Below are 20,760 nucleotides of genomic sequence, written 5' to 3' on the forward strand. Positions count from 1 at the left end.
TTTCTGCCATCGTACGTGAAATGCATTAAATTCTTCCTGCAGAAGAATTTATGGCACCATCAACTGCCTCATTAACTCAAAATATCAGTCACATAACAGCTTGTTTTAGTCGGTTTTTAACATATTCTTTTGTAGGTTCATGTCTGCCTGGGGGAGGTCTCACACTAGAATAAAGCAACAAGGAGCTGGATGAAGGGAAAGAGGAAGGTGTTAGTTAGAAAGATGCAAGCATGGACAAATTATGAATTATTATGTTACTTATTTATTACTTGTGTAGTAAAACAGGTCGTATAGTACATGGCTGTTTGTTGTTGTATGACTGAAATGCTGTTGATAGTTATAATAGTAAGCTAGAGGGTTGTATGGGGGAAGGGGAGTGCAAATGAATAGATGAATGTGGAGAGTGAAGTTGGGTGGGGGGTGGCAGGGGTGACACCTGCTCAGTGCTGACCAGACAGCTGCACTTTAACAAGCTGAATTAATTTCTATTGTATCTGCCTGCTTGTCTCTCTGCTGGTTTAGTGTGTCACTGCACACGCTCGAGTGCGCAGCCCAGTCACCTCTGCTGCTGCCTGCAAAAGCAGCACAGTCATGACAAAAATGCAACACATGAAACAAGTAGAGAGTATCTGTACTGCTAAGTTCATGGCTACAAAAGGAGAATAAAGTATCCTTTTGGAGGGGGGGGGATGCACTTAGATTCTTTCTTCTACTCGATTTTTAAAAATCAATAGTGACATTTGTTTGTTTCCTTGTTGAAGAACCACACCTGCAAAAGCAGAGCCTGTGTGGTTTTGGCAAGAGTAAACATAACTCTCTCACACACACACAAACACATGCACATACACAAAATCCCCTAACATTTCAAATGTAGATGCATTTATTTTATGTTTTTGTCAGATGACTTTTGCATATGTTGTATCTGAAGTCGGCAAATCAGCAAAGCATCACATCCATGTGCACCACTTTCATGCTTTGATGTAATTTTACAAGTTTAGACCATCCGTGCTTGTGTTTTTATAAGGTTCTGCATTTTAATTATGGGTTTTCAAAAGTTGTGATGACTGTAGAAAGCCAGAATATGACTTGATATGGCTATGAATATGACACCTACATATAATTATGAGTTGTTGTTGGTCTCTGTTACATTTCTTTACACTCTCTGTATTTGTCAATGTCGCTGGCCTCCCTCCCCACAGGCTGCACTTGGAGAGACCTGGATTTAAATGGTTGAAACCAAAAGAGCCACCACATGGCTCTAGATGGAACTCAGTTTTGCTGCTTATAATAAATTTGAGAGAATTTAGCAGATGGCGTAAATGCACACATCTGTCAGAAATGAACTGTGTAAACTTACATTGTTAAAGTTGTGGTTCTATTTTCTCACACCCCCGTTTTATCTTTGAACACTTCAGTTCAGATGCTGCCACTATGAGAGGAAATGCATGTAGAAGAAAAACATTTAGAAATGCAAACAGGTCTTTTAAGCCTTTAAGTGAAAAATTCATCTTTCAGAGAGCACATTTCCTTCTGAATTAGCACAAATGAAATGGCCACCCACTCACAACAAAACAGGTCCAAGTATGTTATGATGCTCTGCAGGAGAGTTCTCAGCCGTGCCACCTCTTGGCTTACTTTTTCTTTTTTACACTTTTTATGCTACAATATTGCCACATCACTCATGCACCTGCTGTCTAAAGTGTGCATTTGAAGGTACATAAAAAGCAATGATTGGAAGGTACCATGTTACTGGGGATGGTTACAGGGGCAAATCCTTTATGGATGGTTGGGGGAGTACTGAGCAAGTAACAGGCTCCCAGGGGAAGCAATGGGGTTGCAGTGATTGCCCTCAGCTCTAATGGGCTGGTGTAAGAACAAATTGAATGTATTGAGGACAGGCATTAGACATTACCTCTGGTTTCCAAAGGCCCAGCTGCTATTTTCAGACTTGATTTGCCTTTTAGTCTCCAAGGACCAAATAGCTAATTAACAAAATGGAAAAACAAATATTTTCACATTTCAGCTGACCAAGGATTCTACTGCTCTACTGACCCTGCAGGTGAATGTCCTGCCTTTTCTTTTTAAATGTCGGACAAAGACAGACAGAAGACAAATGTAAAGACATCTAAAAATAAGATGTAAATGAGCTACATGCAGCTTCAGTGCTCTTGGCATTAATTCTTCAAAGTCTCTGGACCTCCAATACAGGGATACATACAATACTCTCATTCTGCACTTTTATCATAGCAGAGGGCAGCACTGTCTCATATAAAATCTCAGCTGGTTCACTGCTTAGTGACTCAAGACTAAATACTCAAACCATTCACAGACACCTTGTGTTTCGTGCATGACAGCATTGTCATCCTAGAAGAGATCAATCCTATAAGTAAGTGTTTCATTACTCAGAACAACTTTGTGCTAATCTGTAGGGACTCTTTCCTCTACGGGGACAAGTGAATGTGAACCATTCCAGCAAAAATATAAGCACAAAGCATGAGGATCCCACCAGTATTGCATTTAGTTTCTTCTTTAATATATCAAATTTATGTTGTACAGCATTTATTTGCTTTGGCATCTCAATGATTCTTGGAACTGCTCTATGTCATTTTAGATTTATTTATATCTGCACATAGATGTTAAATTGGTGGATGCACCAGGGAAAGTGCTAAAAGTTGTGATATGGCATTTGAAGCTTGAGATATTTCATTTCTGGAACACAAACAAACCAAGCACTATTCATGTGACTGAAACCAGCACCAGATAATTACAGATGGGTATGTATCCTCTGACATTTACCTGGAAAACACTCTTGCTTTGAAGATATTTACTTACTTACTTTATGTTTTCCTGAAATCACAGAAAACCATCTACTGAACGTGTAGATTAAAATGACAAATACTAAACTTTGAGTCTTTTATGGCGCTATGGCGCCCTCTGGTGGTCAATAGGACTTAATTCAATTCTGTAAAATCCTTACTGGAACTAAAGAAAAAAGATTTAGCAAATTCTAGACTTAAACAACATTTAGAGTTCTGTGAACTCTTTTCTAGTGTGGACCAGTTTCAATGACTGAGTTTATTGATAGGCTATATATTTGCAGTTTACGAAAATTTATTACCAATAATAGCACTAAACACCATATGAACTAGAATTTTTTTAATTTCATAGCGAAAATGTCAGGCAGTTATCAAAGATTCTTTAGTTCTAGAAGCATAATCAAAATGTTGATTTTCTGAAGCATGAAAGAAAAAGAAAAAAGAAAAGAAAACGACTAACTGGAGCAACAGCAGATGGTGCTGGTGCAATGTGAGTGCCACAAGTGTTGTGACTTTAAACACCTGATTAATTTCTTTTTCACATGTTTTCAATCAAAAACAATATTTTAAACATTTACATTTAAATAAGAATGTATAAATACATTTTAAAATATTTTAGTGGTACAGATGGGTGCTGTGCAAAAGTCCAGAAGTCATTTGTTTTGACAGTATGCAGACAAACGAGAAACATTGAAATGTAATTAAGACAAGGAAGAAAATTAGTGATTGATGTTCATTTTGACTTTGACTTTTGCTGCATTTTGTTAAGATTTTGTTAATGTTGTTTATTCAAGGTAATTCAAGGATAACACATTTCATAATGAGTCATTTAGTACTATTCTTTTAAGGTTCAAGCACTGTTTTATCCCATATATCAAATCATAAAATGACAATGGATTACAGCTAAGGTGTTATTATTTATATTTATATTTATATTTTTAAAAATTCCAGATTGACCCCAGGAAAACAAAGTCTGGACAGTTAAGATGGGAAAAGAGGGAAAATCTGGTGGTTTCCCTTTGCCCCTCCCCTGAGCCCCAGATTCAGTTGCTCCTCTGCTAGGTGTGGGACCACAAGGTCAAGACAGTGTTGATCAGGTGGAATAAACTGGATTGTAACCCCCACGGTGATCAAAGACACTTGTCAACATGCCACACCCCTTTACCCCTCTCCTCCTGTCCAAACCTCTCTGTAGGCAAACCCACTGACCCTACAAACAGAGCAGACAAAGCTGGAGGAGGGCGGGAAGATCCTCGGGGAGTCCTGGAAAAAGGGAAGAATAGATGGAATGAGATGGGATGGACTGGATTGTGGAAGGACATGAGATTAGGCATTTACTAGTCAGTTTAACCTCTCCCCCTTAGCAAATTATAGGTGCAATATAGCAGGTCTGGTTAAAAAGCAGCAGACATGCTCAATTTGCAGCAATAGGTTCCCACTAAAATATTACAAGGCCTTAATGTGCAGTTTAATAACTTATTACTGAGCTAGATAAAAGGGTAGAATGAGAGGATAACAAAAAGGATTGCTGCAGTATCCCAAGTGTGCAAGTGCTGAAATATTTCAATGAAATATTTAATCACAAAAGGTGACCAAAGAGAAAAAAAAGGTTTCCAATAACTGCTTTCTCCACTTCAGTAAGAAACAGATAGAAAAGCCAGACACACTCGTGTGCTCAATATTAGATTGCAGATATTAGAACAGACTGAACTACACAATCAGATCTGTTCTTATATCTGCAGCAGTTCAGCAAAGGAAAAATGACACTTCCTCTGAAGACAGCTGTGGATTCCTGAGCTCAACTGACAAATCTAACACATTACTCATACGATGAGCAGATGATATCAGCTGCATTCAATCACCTGCTGTGGAGAAGAGAAAGGGTGATAGGTGTAGTTTATAGGAAAGAAACCAGCACACACACACACACACACACACACACACACACACACACACACACACACACACACCTGCTGCAGATATCACTTTTGTAGAAATACAGCACCAAACATCACATCTGTTCCCTGTTTGGAGGGACACATATGACAACTTACTTTTTAATTCTCAGGTTTTTAAGCTAGATAAACACTGACAGTGTGGAGAACAGAAGCTACACACTTCACTTTAGTGCATATTAACCATGTAAGTTCAATCATAAAGCAGCAGCCTATATATCATGTTTATATTGTATCTGTAACAACCCACTTTATTTGCTTGGCAATATCATTTTTTATTAAAATTGTTTATCTTGCTTAGTTTCTAATGCATTTTAAACATACCTGCATTTCTATTTAAATAAAAGTATTTGTTTAAAAGAGAAAGAGAGAAAGAAGACATGGAAGTTGTTCGCTTCAGCATTATTTGTATTTTAATAATGTGGTCATGATTACACCAGCAGTGTTAAATAGCTGGCTTGATACTTGAAGCCTGACGGTCTAGTAGTTTGCAGGTGCAGGTGAGACAACATTTGGGTTAAAATAGGGGTTAAATGGGAAGTAAACCTTCTAGTTTGTTAGATTAGAGCCCATCTAATTTTCCACAGAAACTGAGGTCTGAATTGTTAAAAGACTTAGATGTCTTTTTATGTTCACTTCAGAGGGTTAATCGTTTATTTATAGTCTTTTACATTTATGTTTACCTTTAATAAACTTGATATATTTTGATTTTATATGTTCATAGATAGTTTTATAGGCATAAGCTACAACCGTCAATTTAGCTAATGTGTTTGATTACCATGGTTTTACACATATACAAAAAGTTGGAACGGGTCAGTAGAACAATAAAAAATGGAAAATATGAACATTAAAGAGGTAAATGTTATTACTTGACCACGCTATACATCGGTCCACTTTCATTCAGTATGGCAGGTTAAATCACCCGCTGTCTGTTAACAAGTTTAATCCTGATTTAATGCTATACTCTGGTATAGTCAGAGTTACTTCCTCCCTAGTTCGGGAACACGTGAGCATATCTGTTGACTTAGCTTCTGTTGGGAAAGTATTATCTCCATTTTGCACTGGAGGGCTTCTGTGTGAACTTCCCTTTTTATCCACTGGTTATTGTTTATGATTAGAGGCATATTAAACAAAAGCTAGCAAAAATCAGGTATCATCAGGTAATAAGAGGTGGTTATCAGACCTGAAGATTTAGGTTATATGACTTAAAGCTCCAGAGTATGATAGAGTGCAGATAAAGAATAAAAGAATAGAAGAAAAATAAAATTGTATAGTCAGTGTAAGTTGAAGCAGAATTAAGTGTCATCATTGCTTCTTGATTTGTCTAAAAAAAAGTGGGAAATAAATATTAAAGTGTTTTTTTTTTTCCTGCTGCTTCATTCTGACCGACATTTATTGGTCACTTTTAAACTTCTACAACTTCTTACAGCCTGTAACACATGCAGTGACAAATTTCATAACACTGTTATAATGACACTCTTATTTCCAGTGGCCATGATCCTTTGTTGCCATTCATAAATTCATCACCAGCACAATAGTGAGAGCTTTGTTTTCTTGTACAATAGCTCTACTCTAGTGGGAAATGTACAACTCTGGTTACTAGGTGAAATTTTAATTGGAAGTGTAGTCTCAGCCATGCAGTTGTCAATAGCTGGCCTCCTTCCAGCTCATTCATACTGAAAGTGCGCACGCTGTGTACATGCACATCCACACACACATGCATACAGAAACACAGCGAGGTTTTAGCCTTACAATACAGCGGCGCCGAAGTTTGAGAAAGGCTTCTTTGTTAACTGGCGTAGCTCCTGTTATGCAGTGAAAGTCTTATAGTCTCTGCTTCTTTTTAGTAATAAAGTAAAACTTTTTGTTTTACATCACACTATCTCACATGAATACATTGACATTTAGGGAAAAATCTAATTTGCCATCGCCCAAATCAACACAGGGATATCATCAAAGTTGAATTGTTACTGAATCTCAGTAGGGGCACAGTGGTCAAACACAGGTTTGCAACACATGAAGTAACCCAATGGAAAATGTTATTCATGTTGCTGAATATATGTAGACAAAGGACATATGGAAATCTGAGATAAATGGATGAGCCTTTTCCAGTTGCCATTAAAGGATTATCATTAAACTAATTTTGCATGTTTCTTTGATGTATCACTAAACTAATGTGTTTGTTTGAAACGCTGTTTACTTCCTATACTTTGCCTGCTTTATACTCACAGAGTGTGCATTGAAATGCTAAATAAAAAATACTGGGTCTAGAGGCATTTCTGCATTTGGATTCATTTGATATTTTTGGTGATGCAAAATATCCTTTTATTTTATTTTTTATTTGTTTAAAGTCATCTCAAACTGGGAGAGAAACAATCAAAAAAATTGCTGAAACCAGATACAGATTACCTACAAATGGTAATCCTTTATAAACTGGACAAAACCACAGCTTGAATTTTCGTGCAAATCTGTTCAGAATGTTTTGAGTTAATCAGGTAACAAACACTCAGACAACCAAACCAAGCCAATAACTCAACATCTTAAGCAGACGGGCACTAACTATGCATCACAGGCAAGTATAATCAAAGTCAGAAAGAAATGTATTCATTTAAAAAATTCAGTGTTCAGAAGTCATATTTGTATTTCCAGTTTAGTCCTTTTCTTCTCTGGGTCTTTTTTCATGCTGTCTTTAAATTAGCTTTTATTTGGGTGGATGCTGGCCCAACTTGGCTCAGCTGCCATCAGAGTGAAGTAATGTGTTCTGTGGAGCCCGATTGGCTGCTGGGGGAACACCCTATGGTGGTCCCATACAAAGGATCTGACTACAAGAAGTGTAGCACAAACTCCAATCTGAGACTGGACCCCCACTAGCGTACACGCATGTGCACCACACATGCACGTATATACATACACTACCCTTGGATTGCTTGTTGCTCTCCCCATCACTGATGAAGGAGCCCATTCATGCCCGCTGACAAATTACTACTGAAGCATGAGACTAAGACCCCCCATTCCTTTGTCTCTGTCTCTCTCTGGCCATTATCGACTGTGTGAGATTTGAGTGTGAGAGAATATCACACAGGGGACCAGAACTATGAAAGAAGCATTGTGTTTAGCACACTTTCAACTGTGGCTTTTTTGGTGGAAAATGTATAGTTAAAGTAGCATTTAATCTGAAGTTTTACAGTAAATATAAAACTTTTTTATACAGTTGAGCACACATAAAATTATGTCTTTCTATTTTACCTTTTGATGTTTCAAAAGAACAAAAAAGTTTTCATAGTTCACAGAAACAAATAAGGAGAGAGGTTTCATTACTTATCCAAACCTTTAAAGAGAGCAGATTGAGACTTTTCTTAGTCTTACTGTTAATAAGATCAGTGCTACATCAGCATCAATCAATCAAAATACACTCACAATGATGAGGCCAATGTGCGCATAGTATTTAGTTTTAAGTACAAGAATAGAACATTTATAATAATAAAGTAATGAAAAAATGATTGTTTCAGCACCTTCACTTGATATGGAAGAAGAATTGATGGAGTGACTGATAATACGGCATAATAGTTGTTGACAGACTTACTAAGTAGAACTGCATCTCAACAGGACTAATCACTTTTAGTCCAGACAGCTGGTTTACCAAAAAGGATTAAAGACCAGAAAGGAGGAGGTAGCCTGGGGTCTCGGTCCACCCCTGACCTTAGACTTGAGCTAAAAGGATGCTCAAATCTCAAACCACTAAGGCAGCAAGGTCAAAACCAGGGCTCCATAGACAAGACACCAAGTATCAAGTGGTTTGCCTGATAAATATTGGACATTATTATTTCATTAGGCTGCATAGTATGTAAGTATCATAATTACCATATTTAGGGTAAAACTAAAAGAAAAATATTGCTGGAAAAAATCCTGTTAAATTACACAACACTATAAAAAATATTAATTTCTTCTATCTTGAGTGCACACTGTTTGGCTTGAAGTCCACTGAAGGCATGTAAAAAAGGGCTAATATGTATCTTAATTATGTTTTCTTTACTATCCAATACCCCAAAATGATAATTGGTTTGGGTTTGGTACAGGCAGGTTACACATATTCATACATCTGTCCTTAGATCACTAGAGATTGTGTTGTTCTTAACATTACTAGAAGACACTAAGAACAAACAATGTGGCTTCAACTGATTAGCAAAACTTCAATTAAATAGCTAACTAGAAAATGTTGCTTAGATCTATTGTGCTGATTTACTCTCCTCCAGCAAAATCACCAACCACCAGAGTAATCTGCAGCAAGTATAATGCAACAAAACTAAATCTGCAACCATTAAAATCAAATGGGGGATCTCTGGTTGTAAAGAGAAAGACAGCATTTAAAACCCAAACATGTTAAAAGGGATTAAGTGATTTGGAAACCTGAAGGGTAATGGTGATCTGAACCATACACACATAAACCCAGAGAGATTCCAGCTCCCCAGGAGAGGGCAGTTGGATGGCTGTACTGTCCTGACAGTAATCCTCAGATTAACTGATTGTCGGCCTCCACCAGCCAGCCAACTGGAACTAAAGCAGAAATGTATGCAAACCTGAACATGTGGGTCAGTCAGCCAAAGGGACAGCTAGCCAAACAGACAGTCATTTAAGAAGACAGACAGTCCACCAACCAGCTTAGTTGCACCACTGAGTGTTTTCAGCTATTGAATCCCTCTTTCACTCTGTAGACTCATTAGTTTTGCTTTCACAATCTCTATTTGGAAGATGCAAGCTTATAAAGACAAATGTTTTTTTTATTTTGATAATTGTGATTTTGCCACAAAAAAACCTTCATCTTACATATATGTTTGTGTTATTTCATAGCCAGATAGTAAAACACATGCAATGCTTAGATGTGTGTAACTTTGAAAAATAATATATTTAAATATATACCTATGTATTTGATTTTATTTAAAATGAAATGAATCAAATCAGTATTTTGTTTAATAATTAACATAATCAGAAATTAGAAATAACCTACAAAGGAGAACAAAAGTTTTCAGCAGCCCTCATTCCTTTTTTCTCACTTTTGTGCTTCCAATCTCAAACCTTTATTAGTGTGGGACTAATAAATGTTATCTTATCTTGAAATTTCTTTTAAAAACGACTTAGTTTTGTTCTTCATGAAAGTATACGACACTTACACATTTCATTCAACACAATAACTGACATCACTTTTTTATTATTTCTTAAGAGTAACCCGAAACAGCAGAAGTAAAACATTCATAAAAAGTTAATACAATTTGCACCATGCTTAAATGATGTTAACATCACCATCACTTATTGCCTGTGTTGAGCATGGCCACACTGAACAGCTTCTGTAGCCTCATCTTTTAGAAAATACCATCTATAGAGCAGATGAGAGCATGATCTTTACTTACAGATGCAGAGCAAAATGTGAAATCAGGCCTTATTTTAGGCATCTAACAAAAAATAAATAAATAAATAAAAGCTATTCCAATGACAAAAAGAAAACACAGCTTTCATATTGCAGTGTGTAGTACTCCCTTCACAAACTAGTAATTCGGCTCTTATGGGTACTATAATCAAAGCTATGAGACTCAGACTACAGACTGATGTACTTGGCTCCATGCTTGGTTGGTGTCTCCTATTTCTCTTTTTCCTCTTAGGGATAATTTTTGATACCCAGTGGAGGGAATAGTATTTATTTATTGTTTGGCAATTTACACATTATGTAATTTGGTAAGTACAACAAATAAATAATGCAATTTAGAAGAATATATTTTGTGACCTCGCACCAATTCATTGAAATTCATTGCACTGACTGAACCCTTCAGAGATCATCTCCTATTTTAACTCGCCTTTATTTGCCTTAGGTTCAGACAGGGATGCATACTCTACTGCAGACTTCATCAGCCTGGCAATTCAGTAGTTAAATAACTGCCAACAAAAGTGACTGAAAGGGTGAATTCACAGGACTGGGAGCTGTACTCATGTTACCGTGGCAATGGAGTCCTCTCCATTGCCATGCTCTCCACCAACTCTGTCTCCACGGTTACGTCCTGTCAGGCACTGAGTGGGGGAGGCAGGGGTTGGTCAGGAATAATAATGGCAAAGAGGCACATGAGGGGGAAAGGTTTAACAATAACACAGAGTACACATTCACTGCCCAAGAACATTTTCTAAACTCTGGACAGAATATAAGAGAAATTATGAGGAGCTTAAAAAAGTTACTCAGGAGTTCAAAAATGTTACTGTGAAATAAGGTAACACAGAGTCATTGTTTTTATTGTATACAGACTGATTGTAGTCTACTCTCAAAGGCTCAATCTGAGCCAGGAAAAACCCAGATTGAAAAAAAAAGTGCTGTGAATCTTTAGCAGAGGTGTAATCAACATTGGAGGAGGGAGGAAAAGGGACAAAAGAGTTGGGAGGGTGGTGAGAAGAAGAGAGGGGCAAATGCTTGAAGTGGAGGCTGAGAAACAAGAGGAGTTTCTGGAAAGTTTGAACAAGAGAAGAATAAAATCAAGGGCTAATGGTGGGAGGGAGTATGAAGGTCATCTGGGCTTAGCCGTCGTTCCTGCGCCCCTCCTGCAGAGATGAACTAGCCGGCACAAGTTTAAGTGTCACTTTCAAGTTAGCCACTCTTAAAAGTTGCAGTTCAGCTTCTTTTTTATTTCATTAACTGCAACAGCTAGTACTCTATTAACCTGCCTGTGAAAACAAGGACAATAGAGTCAATGGAACTTTTCAATAAAGAGTTTTATTTAATAGAAAAATAATCATTAAAAGGAAATCAATATTTTCTCCTACATGTAACAAGACAAGTCATCTGTTGCTATTCCATTCTGAAGCAGCAGCTCAACATGCTATCATTCATGCACATTTTACCCAGGGTAGATATATTTCTCTTACAGTACATTTTACTGTACATGTTTTATACTTTGGTGTTCTTTTGAGGGTATTAAATTTAAAGCATGTGTTTCAATAGAAGAATAAACTCCTGGTTTATGCAACTTTAAGGAATGGATAATGTGACAGGTTAGGTCTTGTATAGTCAGAATTTGTCAAACAATCAAAAAGTTTAACAAAATATATTAAAAAAAACAAAACAAAACACAATTTTCAAACTTTTAAATCTTATGTTAATCTTGTGATGTTATTAATGAAAGTTGTGACTAAACTGAATGTCTTTAATGTTCCTGTATGGAGCAATTTGTATAGTTTATGCAACTAAAGTATTTTTTTGGTGACCTGGTACACTATCATATACATCAAAACCAAATTGGACTAATCAGTTGTAGCTAATAGAAGAATATAAACGTAAGCCAACAAAAGATGGATTTACATTTCCATAAGACTACAGCTGAATCTTTTTCCTCATTTACAGCAGAGCTGTCCTTCTTTAAATCTAAAGGATTTCATTTAAGTTTTCCTCTAAAATATTTCAAGTATGCATGATTAATCAACACAATAAACTCAAGTGATGGGTGACATTTGGTAGCATTTAATCCAAAGTTTGGCTGTAATCGATTAGTGCAAGGAGGACTACATGGAATAAACTTGCATGATGGAGCTAGGAGCTACAATTAACGTCCTCCACCCTCTCAGAATAAACACACAGACGAGTTTGAGGTTCTTTTTTGTTCTTAGAGACTACAGACATGAGACACCAGCAATTCAGTATCATCATTATGTATAAATGACTGTATTTTCTGTATTGTCAGTCATTTATCTACAATCACCTTTTGGTCCTGACCCCATCTGCATATGTTTGCAGATTTATACAATTAAATAGGTGAAAAAATTATCCCTAAAAAAGTTATCCCTGCATTTCTTTAGGGAAATATATAAATATATGTTAAGCAGCATAGGCATTATATGGTGCTTCCCTTTTTCTGACTTCATTCATCTAGTTTGCAAAATGTAATACTTCAGAATATTATTATCAAAAATTCAATATTGATAAATCATTTAAAATATGCTATACTATGACTTTAATCAGTGCACTGAATTTCCCTTTTTATGATTTCAGACATATTGTATTTAAAAAAAAACAAAACACTGAAGTCTTATTGGCTCCTGAGAAAAATCACTCAAAGACCGTTCATGTGGATGTCCGTTCATCTCCCTTTACACATCTGGAGTAGGACAGCTGGTCCAGAAAGAGCACAGAACACACCTGGCTGACCTTACATATTCCATCACAGATGATGCTGTCGTTGTAGCTGACCATGAAGTGGTTAAAATACTTATCAAAGCTTTTTGTCTGCGGCAGCATAAAACTCAGGCCCAGCTGGAGTAAACTTTGCGGCTGCAGGTCAGTCAGTCCAAAAGCCTCAGTCATGATATATTCAAGCGTCCAGTCTGATCTTTGTTTCTCATTGGCTTCCGTCAGATTCAAATAGTACTGCCAGATATCCTTCAGAGAGAAAGAGAAAGGCACAAAAAAGGGAGCGAAAGAGAAGAAAGAAGAAAGTCTTTGAGTCTTTTTGAATGCCACAAACTGTTTTTTGTGTGCTGATTGACACCGTGATAAATCATTAAGAAGGACTTCGGCTTCTGTCTTTGAGCAATGAGATAAAAGTTAGAGTAGGTGTTGGACTTTTTTAGTTTGACCTAAATTTGTCATCTGCTTTCCAGCTTGAACAGTTTTCATCTTTCTTTTGTATTCCTACACTCTTTCCTTTTAAGTTTTTATGCTTTAATTGTGAAACTTCCCGGGATTTCACTGGTCCCCAAAATAGCAAGTCCTTTTCCCAACTGTACCACTGATCTGTCCAACCTGTCACAGCCAATCTGTTAGTTTAAGAAATGTATTGCTACATGTAACAAATGATTTCACGATTGTTACCACTGCCTTTAGGTGTTCAGTTGATGGTTTCCAGAATATCAGATGGACATTTTTGTTTTTTGCCTTTAATGGTTTACACTATGACTTTTTTTATTCTATGAATGGGAAATGTTATTTCTACAATATGCAGTGACAGAATAATGTGTTTTATCTGGCTGCTGACGGACTTTTCCTGTTCTCTGTTTTAAAACCTCCAAACGTCTTTGCACATTTATTTAATGACTAGAACTCCAATAAAAAAATCTAAGGTCCAAGATGAACCTTTGTTGGTCTGCAAATAATGTATATTTATTGAATATATATCAGCAGCATTTCTGGCAGTTAAACCGATGGTGGCCCAACCCTTCTATAAGTTTTACCACATCCATCATTACTAAACATCACTAAACCACACTTTCATGGGTGACTAACTGCCATGATTTTGTAATAATGTGCACAACAATCTTTTATCACATAAAGATGTTTGCATACGTCTTTGCTCTTGTTTTATATTTAAACCATTTTAAAAACCGAGGCATTTGCTTAATCTGAACAATAATAAGATATTGAGTTATGAGCAGATAGTAGGACTAGAGCTCCTTACCAGCATAGTGTAATCCTTGTTGTTGTACAAGTACATTCGGAAAGATGGGTTATTGGAGTAGAGCTCTGCAAGATTTTTGATCGGTGTAACAGCCGGTGACACAAATAGAGAATTCACAGGTTGACCTACAGAAAAAGATTAAAAAGAAAAACAAAATAAGAAAATGTCGGTGATTCCTTTCCTTAAGGAAGTCAGCAGATTGTCTGTTTTTTCACGTTTTATCTAGAGAGGAAGTCTGCTTGCTCACAACTGGTTTGCGATTCATTTTTAAAAATGACAAGTGCTTAAAAACAAAAAGGTGATACTACACTTGGAAGAAACATATTAAACTCCATTATTAAAGATACTGATTGATATTTTCTCACACCTTCTTTGTCCAGCAGCACCATGATGCTGTCTCTGTGAGTGTGTCCGTAGAAATGTCCCGCAATCACATGACTGTACTTCCTAAAGATGGTGACCAGCCTCTCGTTGTAGTTCTCTCTTATAGCTGTGATGTTTCTGGCAAAGGGCAGGAACCCGACTGGCACATGGCCTATGATGTACACCTACAGAGAAAAGTAAGGCATATTCAACCACAGACATATTTAACCATCTGGCATCTTTCATATAGATCAATATGATGATCACTATGGTGATTAATATGACAAAAAAATGTTTGCAGTAGAAACTTGTAAACCTTTTCGCGATTCTCAGCAGCTTTCTCCAGAGTTTTTTCCAGCCACTCAAACTGCCCTGCAGGGTCTGTCATGTTCTGTGTGACATTATTGGGACTATAGTAAAGGATCGTATTGAGACTAACAACCCGCAAACCAGGCTTAGCAAGCTGTGAATAGAAACCACCTGCAAAAACAGAACAAGGAACAAAATGAAGGCTACACCTAACCTCATGCCACACACTGAGCTTTTGAAAGACATGCTTTATGCATGGCTTTATTCCAGTTTTACAGAATCAACTGCACGTGCTCACTGCACAGATTGTTTCACAAATCAAACAAAGGTTTGCTTGAGAGAAGTCAACTACATACACATTTTCTGAGCAATTTACCAAAAAAGCTTGACTGATTCATCATCAAACCTTTACATATGTATGCACCGTGTTGCACTTTACATTAACTTCCTGAATTGTAACACTTGCTGCATCAAAGGGCATTCATCAGCACATACCAAAGGTCAGTGGTTTTCTAACTTCCTCATTTCTTCATGTGGGAACTTTACAGTTCTCAGAAGTTTGGGCTGGTATAGACCCCGCACCTACCCATTTAGAAGTCAGGCTACATTAAATGCACAGCAGTAAGAGTTGAAGCTTTAATATGCAGAGAAAAGTTTTGAATCTGTTGGTCTGACATGTGGTGACTGATGTACCTTGTGAGAGTGTTAGCAGAGCGTCATCATGCAGCCAGAGTTTCCAGAACTGGGCAGCAGCTTTGTAGATGGCATTAGTGGAGGTTGGCATCTGGTCCTAAGAACAATGATGAGCAAAAAATATGCATTGTTATTCCAAAAGTAGGTTATTAAAAATGTGAAATGCAACCTGACATCTCACATATACGTCAGCTGGTATCACAACTGTTATTACCGGGGGTATATGCATGTAATTCTTGTACCACAGTGTTTCTGTTAAATTAAATGGAGCCTTATTGTAAAATAAACCCTTGAAAACTGAAAATACTGATGGATGTTACCCAACCACATAAATGAGTTAAAGCATGCTCATAGTCTGTATAAGAAAACTTCCCTCATTTACTTCTGCAAAAAAGTGGGAGCATGAACTAAAATGCTTCATACAGCAACTCATTTTTAAGTTACACTTTCATTTTATCCCAGAACTTCATGCATCAGGCAAACATTAGTGGAGCAAAAATCATCACTGCTCTCCGTGTAAAGCTTGAGATACTGCTTGCTGTCTACTTGTATAAAGTCACCTGAGGCCAGTAGTCATGATTTCCAACTGCAGGGTAGACTGTCAGGTTGGGGAAGTGCTGTCTGATGGTCTGGGTCATGTTACTGATGACCTGGATGACTATGTCTGTAGAGAGTTCATCTGGAGGGACGTGAGGTGGGCTGTCACTGAAAGGGGAAAATAAAATCCAGTTGTTTCACTTTATTTGCAGTGAAATGCAGACAAAGTAAAATAAGACCTCTAGACAAATGGTGATGCCAGCATTTGGTTGCTTAAATTACCTGAATGAATGGTGATCAACCTTTGCTTTTTTAACTATTAAAAATGCTACTTAAAAAAAATACAGAGCAACTGAATGATCAGTCATGATAGCAGAATATTTAAAATGACATCAGCTCACTGATTTACTACTGATTTAGCCTTACTCTGTCTACTGACGTTATCTATTTCTAATCGTACGGTTTTCCTGACAGCAGTGACAAAACTATGACATTAGAACCCCTCAAAAAAGAAAAATTAAGGTGGAGAAAACAATAAAACAATAAAATGCTTCAGTAATGAAGATTAAAATGTGAGAACAGTAACTGCAGTGAATTAAAGTCACTGGGAGCAGCTCAGTCATCATTTCTTCAGCAGAAATCTGGAAAACCCACCAACTTCCTAACAGGACTAAATTCCCTCTACGTAACATTGTAATATGTTCCAAACATACTTGGCTTGTCCAATATTGCAAACATGTTGTAAATTCCTCTGTAGAATGGATTCCCCCATTAAGTGAAATGGCAAACTTGTGCTGCAAAGCCCAATAACAACAGCATAAAGCACAAATCTGCTTGCACAGTAACTTAATCCTCCACCCCAGGGAGTCTTTTTTAAGTTTTAAGTGCCAAGCCGTTCTCTTAAGCACGTTTAATAAGCCTATGAATTCCTGGCTTAGCTGATTAGCTGCAGATTATTAAAAAGGTGCATGAGTGCAATTCTGCTGAGACTGACGCTTACAACTACGCTTACTTATCCTGTGTCACTATCGCAGTGTAGTGAACATTGGTTCACTCTAGTTATTTTAACCTCTTATAAAGCATGCAGAGCTCCCTTTAATGCTACTTTTCACAGTGAGTAGATAACTTCTGCTCATCTCTCAGACCTGGAGCTTCAGTGCTTGACTGGGATTGCATGATTTTATTCAGTACTATTAAATGTAGTAGGCACTCTGAAATAATAGCACTTATTTATTTATTCATGAGAAAATAAAATTGTAAGATTCAGCATTTTAGCTCAAGTGACAATCAAACTTCATTAAACATCTATGAAAAAGTAATTGCCATGTTTCTGTTCTGCAAAGAGGGGTGAGCCAAAATTCCTCCCCTGTGATGTGAAAGGCTTATTGCCACTTATGACAAACAACTGACTGCAGTTCTTGCAGCAAAGGCATAACCAGTTATTAGGCCATCTTTGTTTCCCTTAATTAATGAAATCATCATTTAAAAACTGCATTTTGTGTTTACTCAGGTTATTTCTGTCTAATGTGACAAATGTGCCAAAAATAAAATCAGGAAGAGGGCAAACACTTTTCACAGCACTCTATTCTGATCACGTGATGGATGAGGCCCATCTGGTGATCACAAAAAAACCCACAAAAGGAAAACAAATTGTGGGTTTTTCTAATGAGATGTGAGCCAGATAATATCTCAGGAAGTGATACTTTTCCTGTTTAGTCGCATGGAGGCATCTATGGTTGGTGTATTTCTTACAGAAAAACTTGTGACAATGGAAATTCTGAACTAATCACAAACATTATGATGTCACCTCTTTAACTCTCCAAACCACTACCAGGTACTGGTGACAAGTCAAAGAAGATTAAAAAAATAAACTTAAACATTAAAATCTCTATTAATTCTGATGGTGTACAACTTAGCATGATGTGACTTTAGAGAAAAAAAGGACAAACAGATCTCGGCAGAATGTTTATTAAACTTAGCCTCGAACACCTGTAGCAAGGTTGTTCTTGCTACAGGTTCATGTAACTGATATGAACACCGATATGATTTTAATGATATCAATACTATTATCAATCCTATTTAATAGTTCTGATTCCTTTTAACTAATTTCTATATATATTTGGGACAGGAAAAAGCCCTGAGCATGGCTGAGTTGTGCAAAAGGGTTTACTGTCACAAATTTGTCACTGTTTTGCAATGTGTCATAAAAACATCTCAGGATTGAGGAACAGGACTGATAATCGACTGTGTTGACTGGAACAATATGGAACTAGTGGTTAAACTGGAAATGGTTCCTGTAACCTAAAGCTCCTAACTATATAAGAGGTGAAAACTAACTTACTGTTAAGAACATGTAGTTCTAACATGACACCACCACCACTTTTTGTTGGGGTTTCCAAAGCTGTGGCTTTAAAAGAGTTTATTCACAAGCGGAATGTTTTAAATGTATAATTACATGAAACTTAGTATCACGCAGCAAACTGAATATATCATTGTTGATACACTGGGTGACTTTGATGAATAAACAGACTGCAGTAACGCTCTAAAATTCACATTTTACAATTATAGAAAGACTTCTATATAAATATAATCAAATATATTTTTCCCTGAGTCTGAGTTTCCATAAAGAGAGTACTGTTGTCTTCATACTCTTAGATACTGTGAACTAAACTTACAGTAATGTTAAGTAGTAAAATGTTATAATCAGTCTTAATTTTATGTGTCAAGAACAGCTGAAGCTAAAAATGTCTTTAGTTTTGCAACTATTTGAAAATGAATCTAGATATGGGATAAACTGAAATCTTGAATTGGTAATGGCACTATATACACGAGCTGTTACAACATCTGAGAAAGAAACTATAGGCCATATAAAATTGTGATCTACCTCGAATGTCTCTGTTTTTACTATTACTAATATAACAGTAAAAAATTTCTTCTAACAAACATCCTCAATCTCTTAGCCCAAAAAGTACAGATCACATACTTTCACACAGAAGTACATGACTGCTGCTGCACTGTAGGATGAGGATGTGAAACCAATCCAAAAACACTTCTATAGTTTCTATAATCTGTAAATCACAAGTCTGAAAAAAATGAATCTGTGTTAACCCACAATTTGCATGAAGGCAACACAGCAAAGCCTTTTAAAGCTAAAATAAAGACTCTCTCTCCCTCATCAGAGTACCAACCCAGTCCAAATGATGAAGTCCTCTGGCTGTGTGAGCGATGCCATGTTAGTGAAGGCGGACTCAATGAGGCGGAAAGGTGAGTCACACAGGAAGTCTCCATACAGGCCGGGATTGGTGGCAGGAACTCCTTTGGATGAATAACAAACCTTCTTGGGGTCTGGGGTCAGGTGGTAGGAGGGGTCCAGGTGGAGGTCTGTGATGTGCCAAAACCTCCCTGGACAGATGAAGTGATGGGGAATGACAAAAACAGAAATTAGAATGGAACCAAATTAAAAATCTGTTAGATTTTTAAGGTATTTTTATTTTTTTATGAAAATGTAAATGTAAAATGCAAAAAATAATTTAAACCACTTGATTTAATTGAGAAGAATACAATAAGACCATCCAATACTAGAATTACTGACTAACATTTCTTTCCCTGTGGGTGTCAGTGACTATTTTATTTTGATTTGTGAGCTCAATGTATCTGAGGTCATAGTTACAAGGCTTATATATACTGTATATTAACTTAATAGCAGTCTTCAATTGTAAAGAGTTCACCAAATATATATAATATATAACTTTAACTGCAAATATTCACCCTAAATTCAAGCCCACCATGTCTTGTGTCTAAATGAAAGATAAGAAAATTTCCACCTTTATATTTCATGTTTTCTATTTTGTTGCATGAATTCTATCAGAGAAAAAAAGCTGTGCGTTGCACAGTTCAGAGGACTATAAGTTTTTGAGTCCCTGGATAGTAACACAAGATATAAATACTGCAAAGTCGCTAACGGTGGAGGTTTCGGGGCTCTCGCTCACCTGTGCTCGCCAGGTAACGTCTTCCAGTCGGTGCCGCTGTAAGCGGAGCCGCGCTGTAACACAGCAGCAGAAAACACAAACGCAACAACATCTTCAGAGCGTTAAAACCGACGGCACCGGGAAACACATAGCTTATATACACTTCAAGCTAGCTGTCAATGTTACTGCCCCTTTCCCGAAGTAAACAGGAAGCAAAGCGACTGAATGGTCACGTGACTTCCGTGTTTTAAGACGCAGGGGAAGGAACTTATGAAAATGAAAGTCAAGTTCCTGGAGGATTTGTGCTTGTAAAGTTATGAAAATACATTTACTCAGGGGCGGATCTGGAGAAATTTTCTTAGGGTGGCATGAGGGTGGCAAAGAAATCAAATGGGGTGGCAGAATCAAAGCCTTTTTTTTCAAACACCTATGCAGGTGGTTACATGTGGTTAAAATAATTCAAATGCAGTAAGTATACACGTTTTTCATATAAATATAGTCTATAACTTAATTATTGTCTGTAGCTCACATAATTACACACTTTAGTTACATAAAACATGTGAGTCTTGATCTTATGTACTGTATAGCCTGTATATTAAATAAATATGTAGCCCAATAAATATAAAATCCAGAAAGCTACACAACATGGGACGGTTCATTTACAAACACAAGTCTAAATTAAGTTTCACTATGTTTT

General features: G+C 36.9%; 1 protein-coding gene across 1 annotated transcript; it reads right to left on the reverse strand.

The window, feature by feature from the left end:
• Positions 1-11,500: 11,500 nt before the first annotated feature.
• On the reverse strand, positions 11,501-20,282 carry smpdl3a (sphingomyelin phosphodiesterase acid like 3A). The gene is made up of 8 exons (XM_085134283.1): positions 20,085-20,282; positions 19,284-19,497; positions 16,119-16,263; positions 15,559-15,655; positions 14,873-15,036; positions 14,561-14,741; positions 14,194-14,318; positions 11,501-13,178 (listed from the first exon to the last, which is right to left on the reverse strand). The coding sequence occupies exons 1-8, from the start codon at positions 20,173-20,175 to the stop codon at positions 12,864-12,866; spliced, it is 1,332 nt and encodes a 443-aa protein (XP_084990409.1). The 5' UTR covers positions 20,176-20,282; the 3' UTR covers positions 11,501-12,863.
• Between the last annotated feature and the right edge of the window lie 478 nt (positions 20,283-20,760).

This window comes from Neolamprologus multifasciatus, chromosome 15, assembly GCF_963576455.1.
Source record: "Neolamprologus multifasciatus chromosome 15, fNeoMul1.2, whole genome shotgun sequence".
NCBI classification, from domain to species: domain Eukaryota; kingdom Metazoa; phylum Chordata; class Actinopteri; order Cichliformes; family Cichlidae; genus Neolamprologus; species Neolamprologus multifasciatus.

What these genes read in the sequence shown, in the direction of transcription:
- smpdl3a (XM_085134283.1), bottom strand. Translation starts at nt 20,175, where the DNA reads ATGTTGTTGCGTTTGTGTTTTCTGCTGCTGTGTTACAGCGCGGCTCCG. An exon ending in ACGTTACCTGGCGAGCACAG is followed by an intron (nt 19,498 to 20,084) that starts GTGAGCGAGAGC and finishes TCATCTGTCCAG; the next exon opens with GGAGGTTTTGGCACATCACA. An exon ending in GGTGCTGCTGGACAAAGAAG is followed by an intron (nt 14,319 to 14,560) that starts GTGTGAGAAAAT and finishes CTTTTTCTGTAG; the next exon opens with GTCAACCTGTGAATTCTCTA.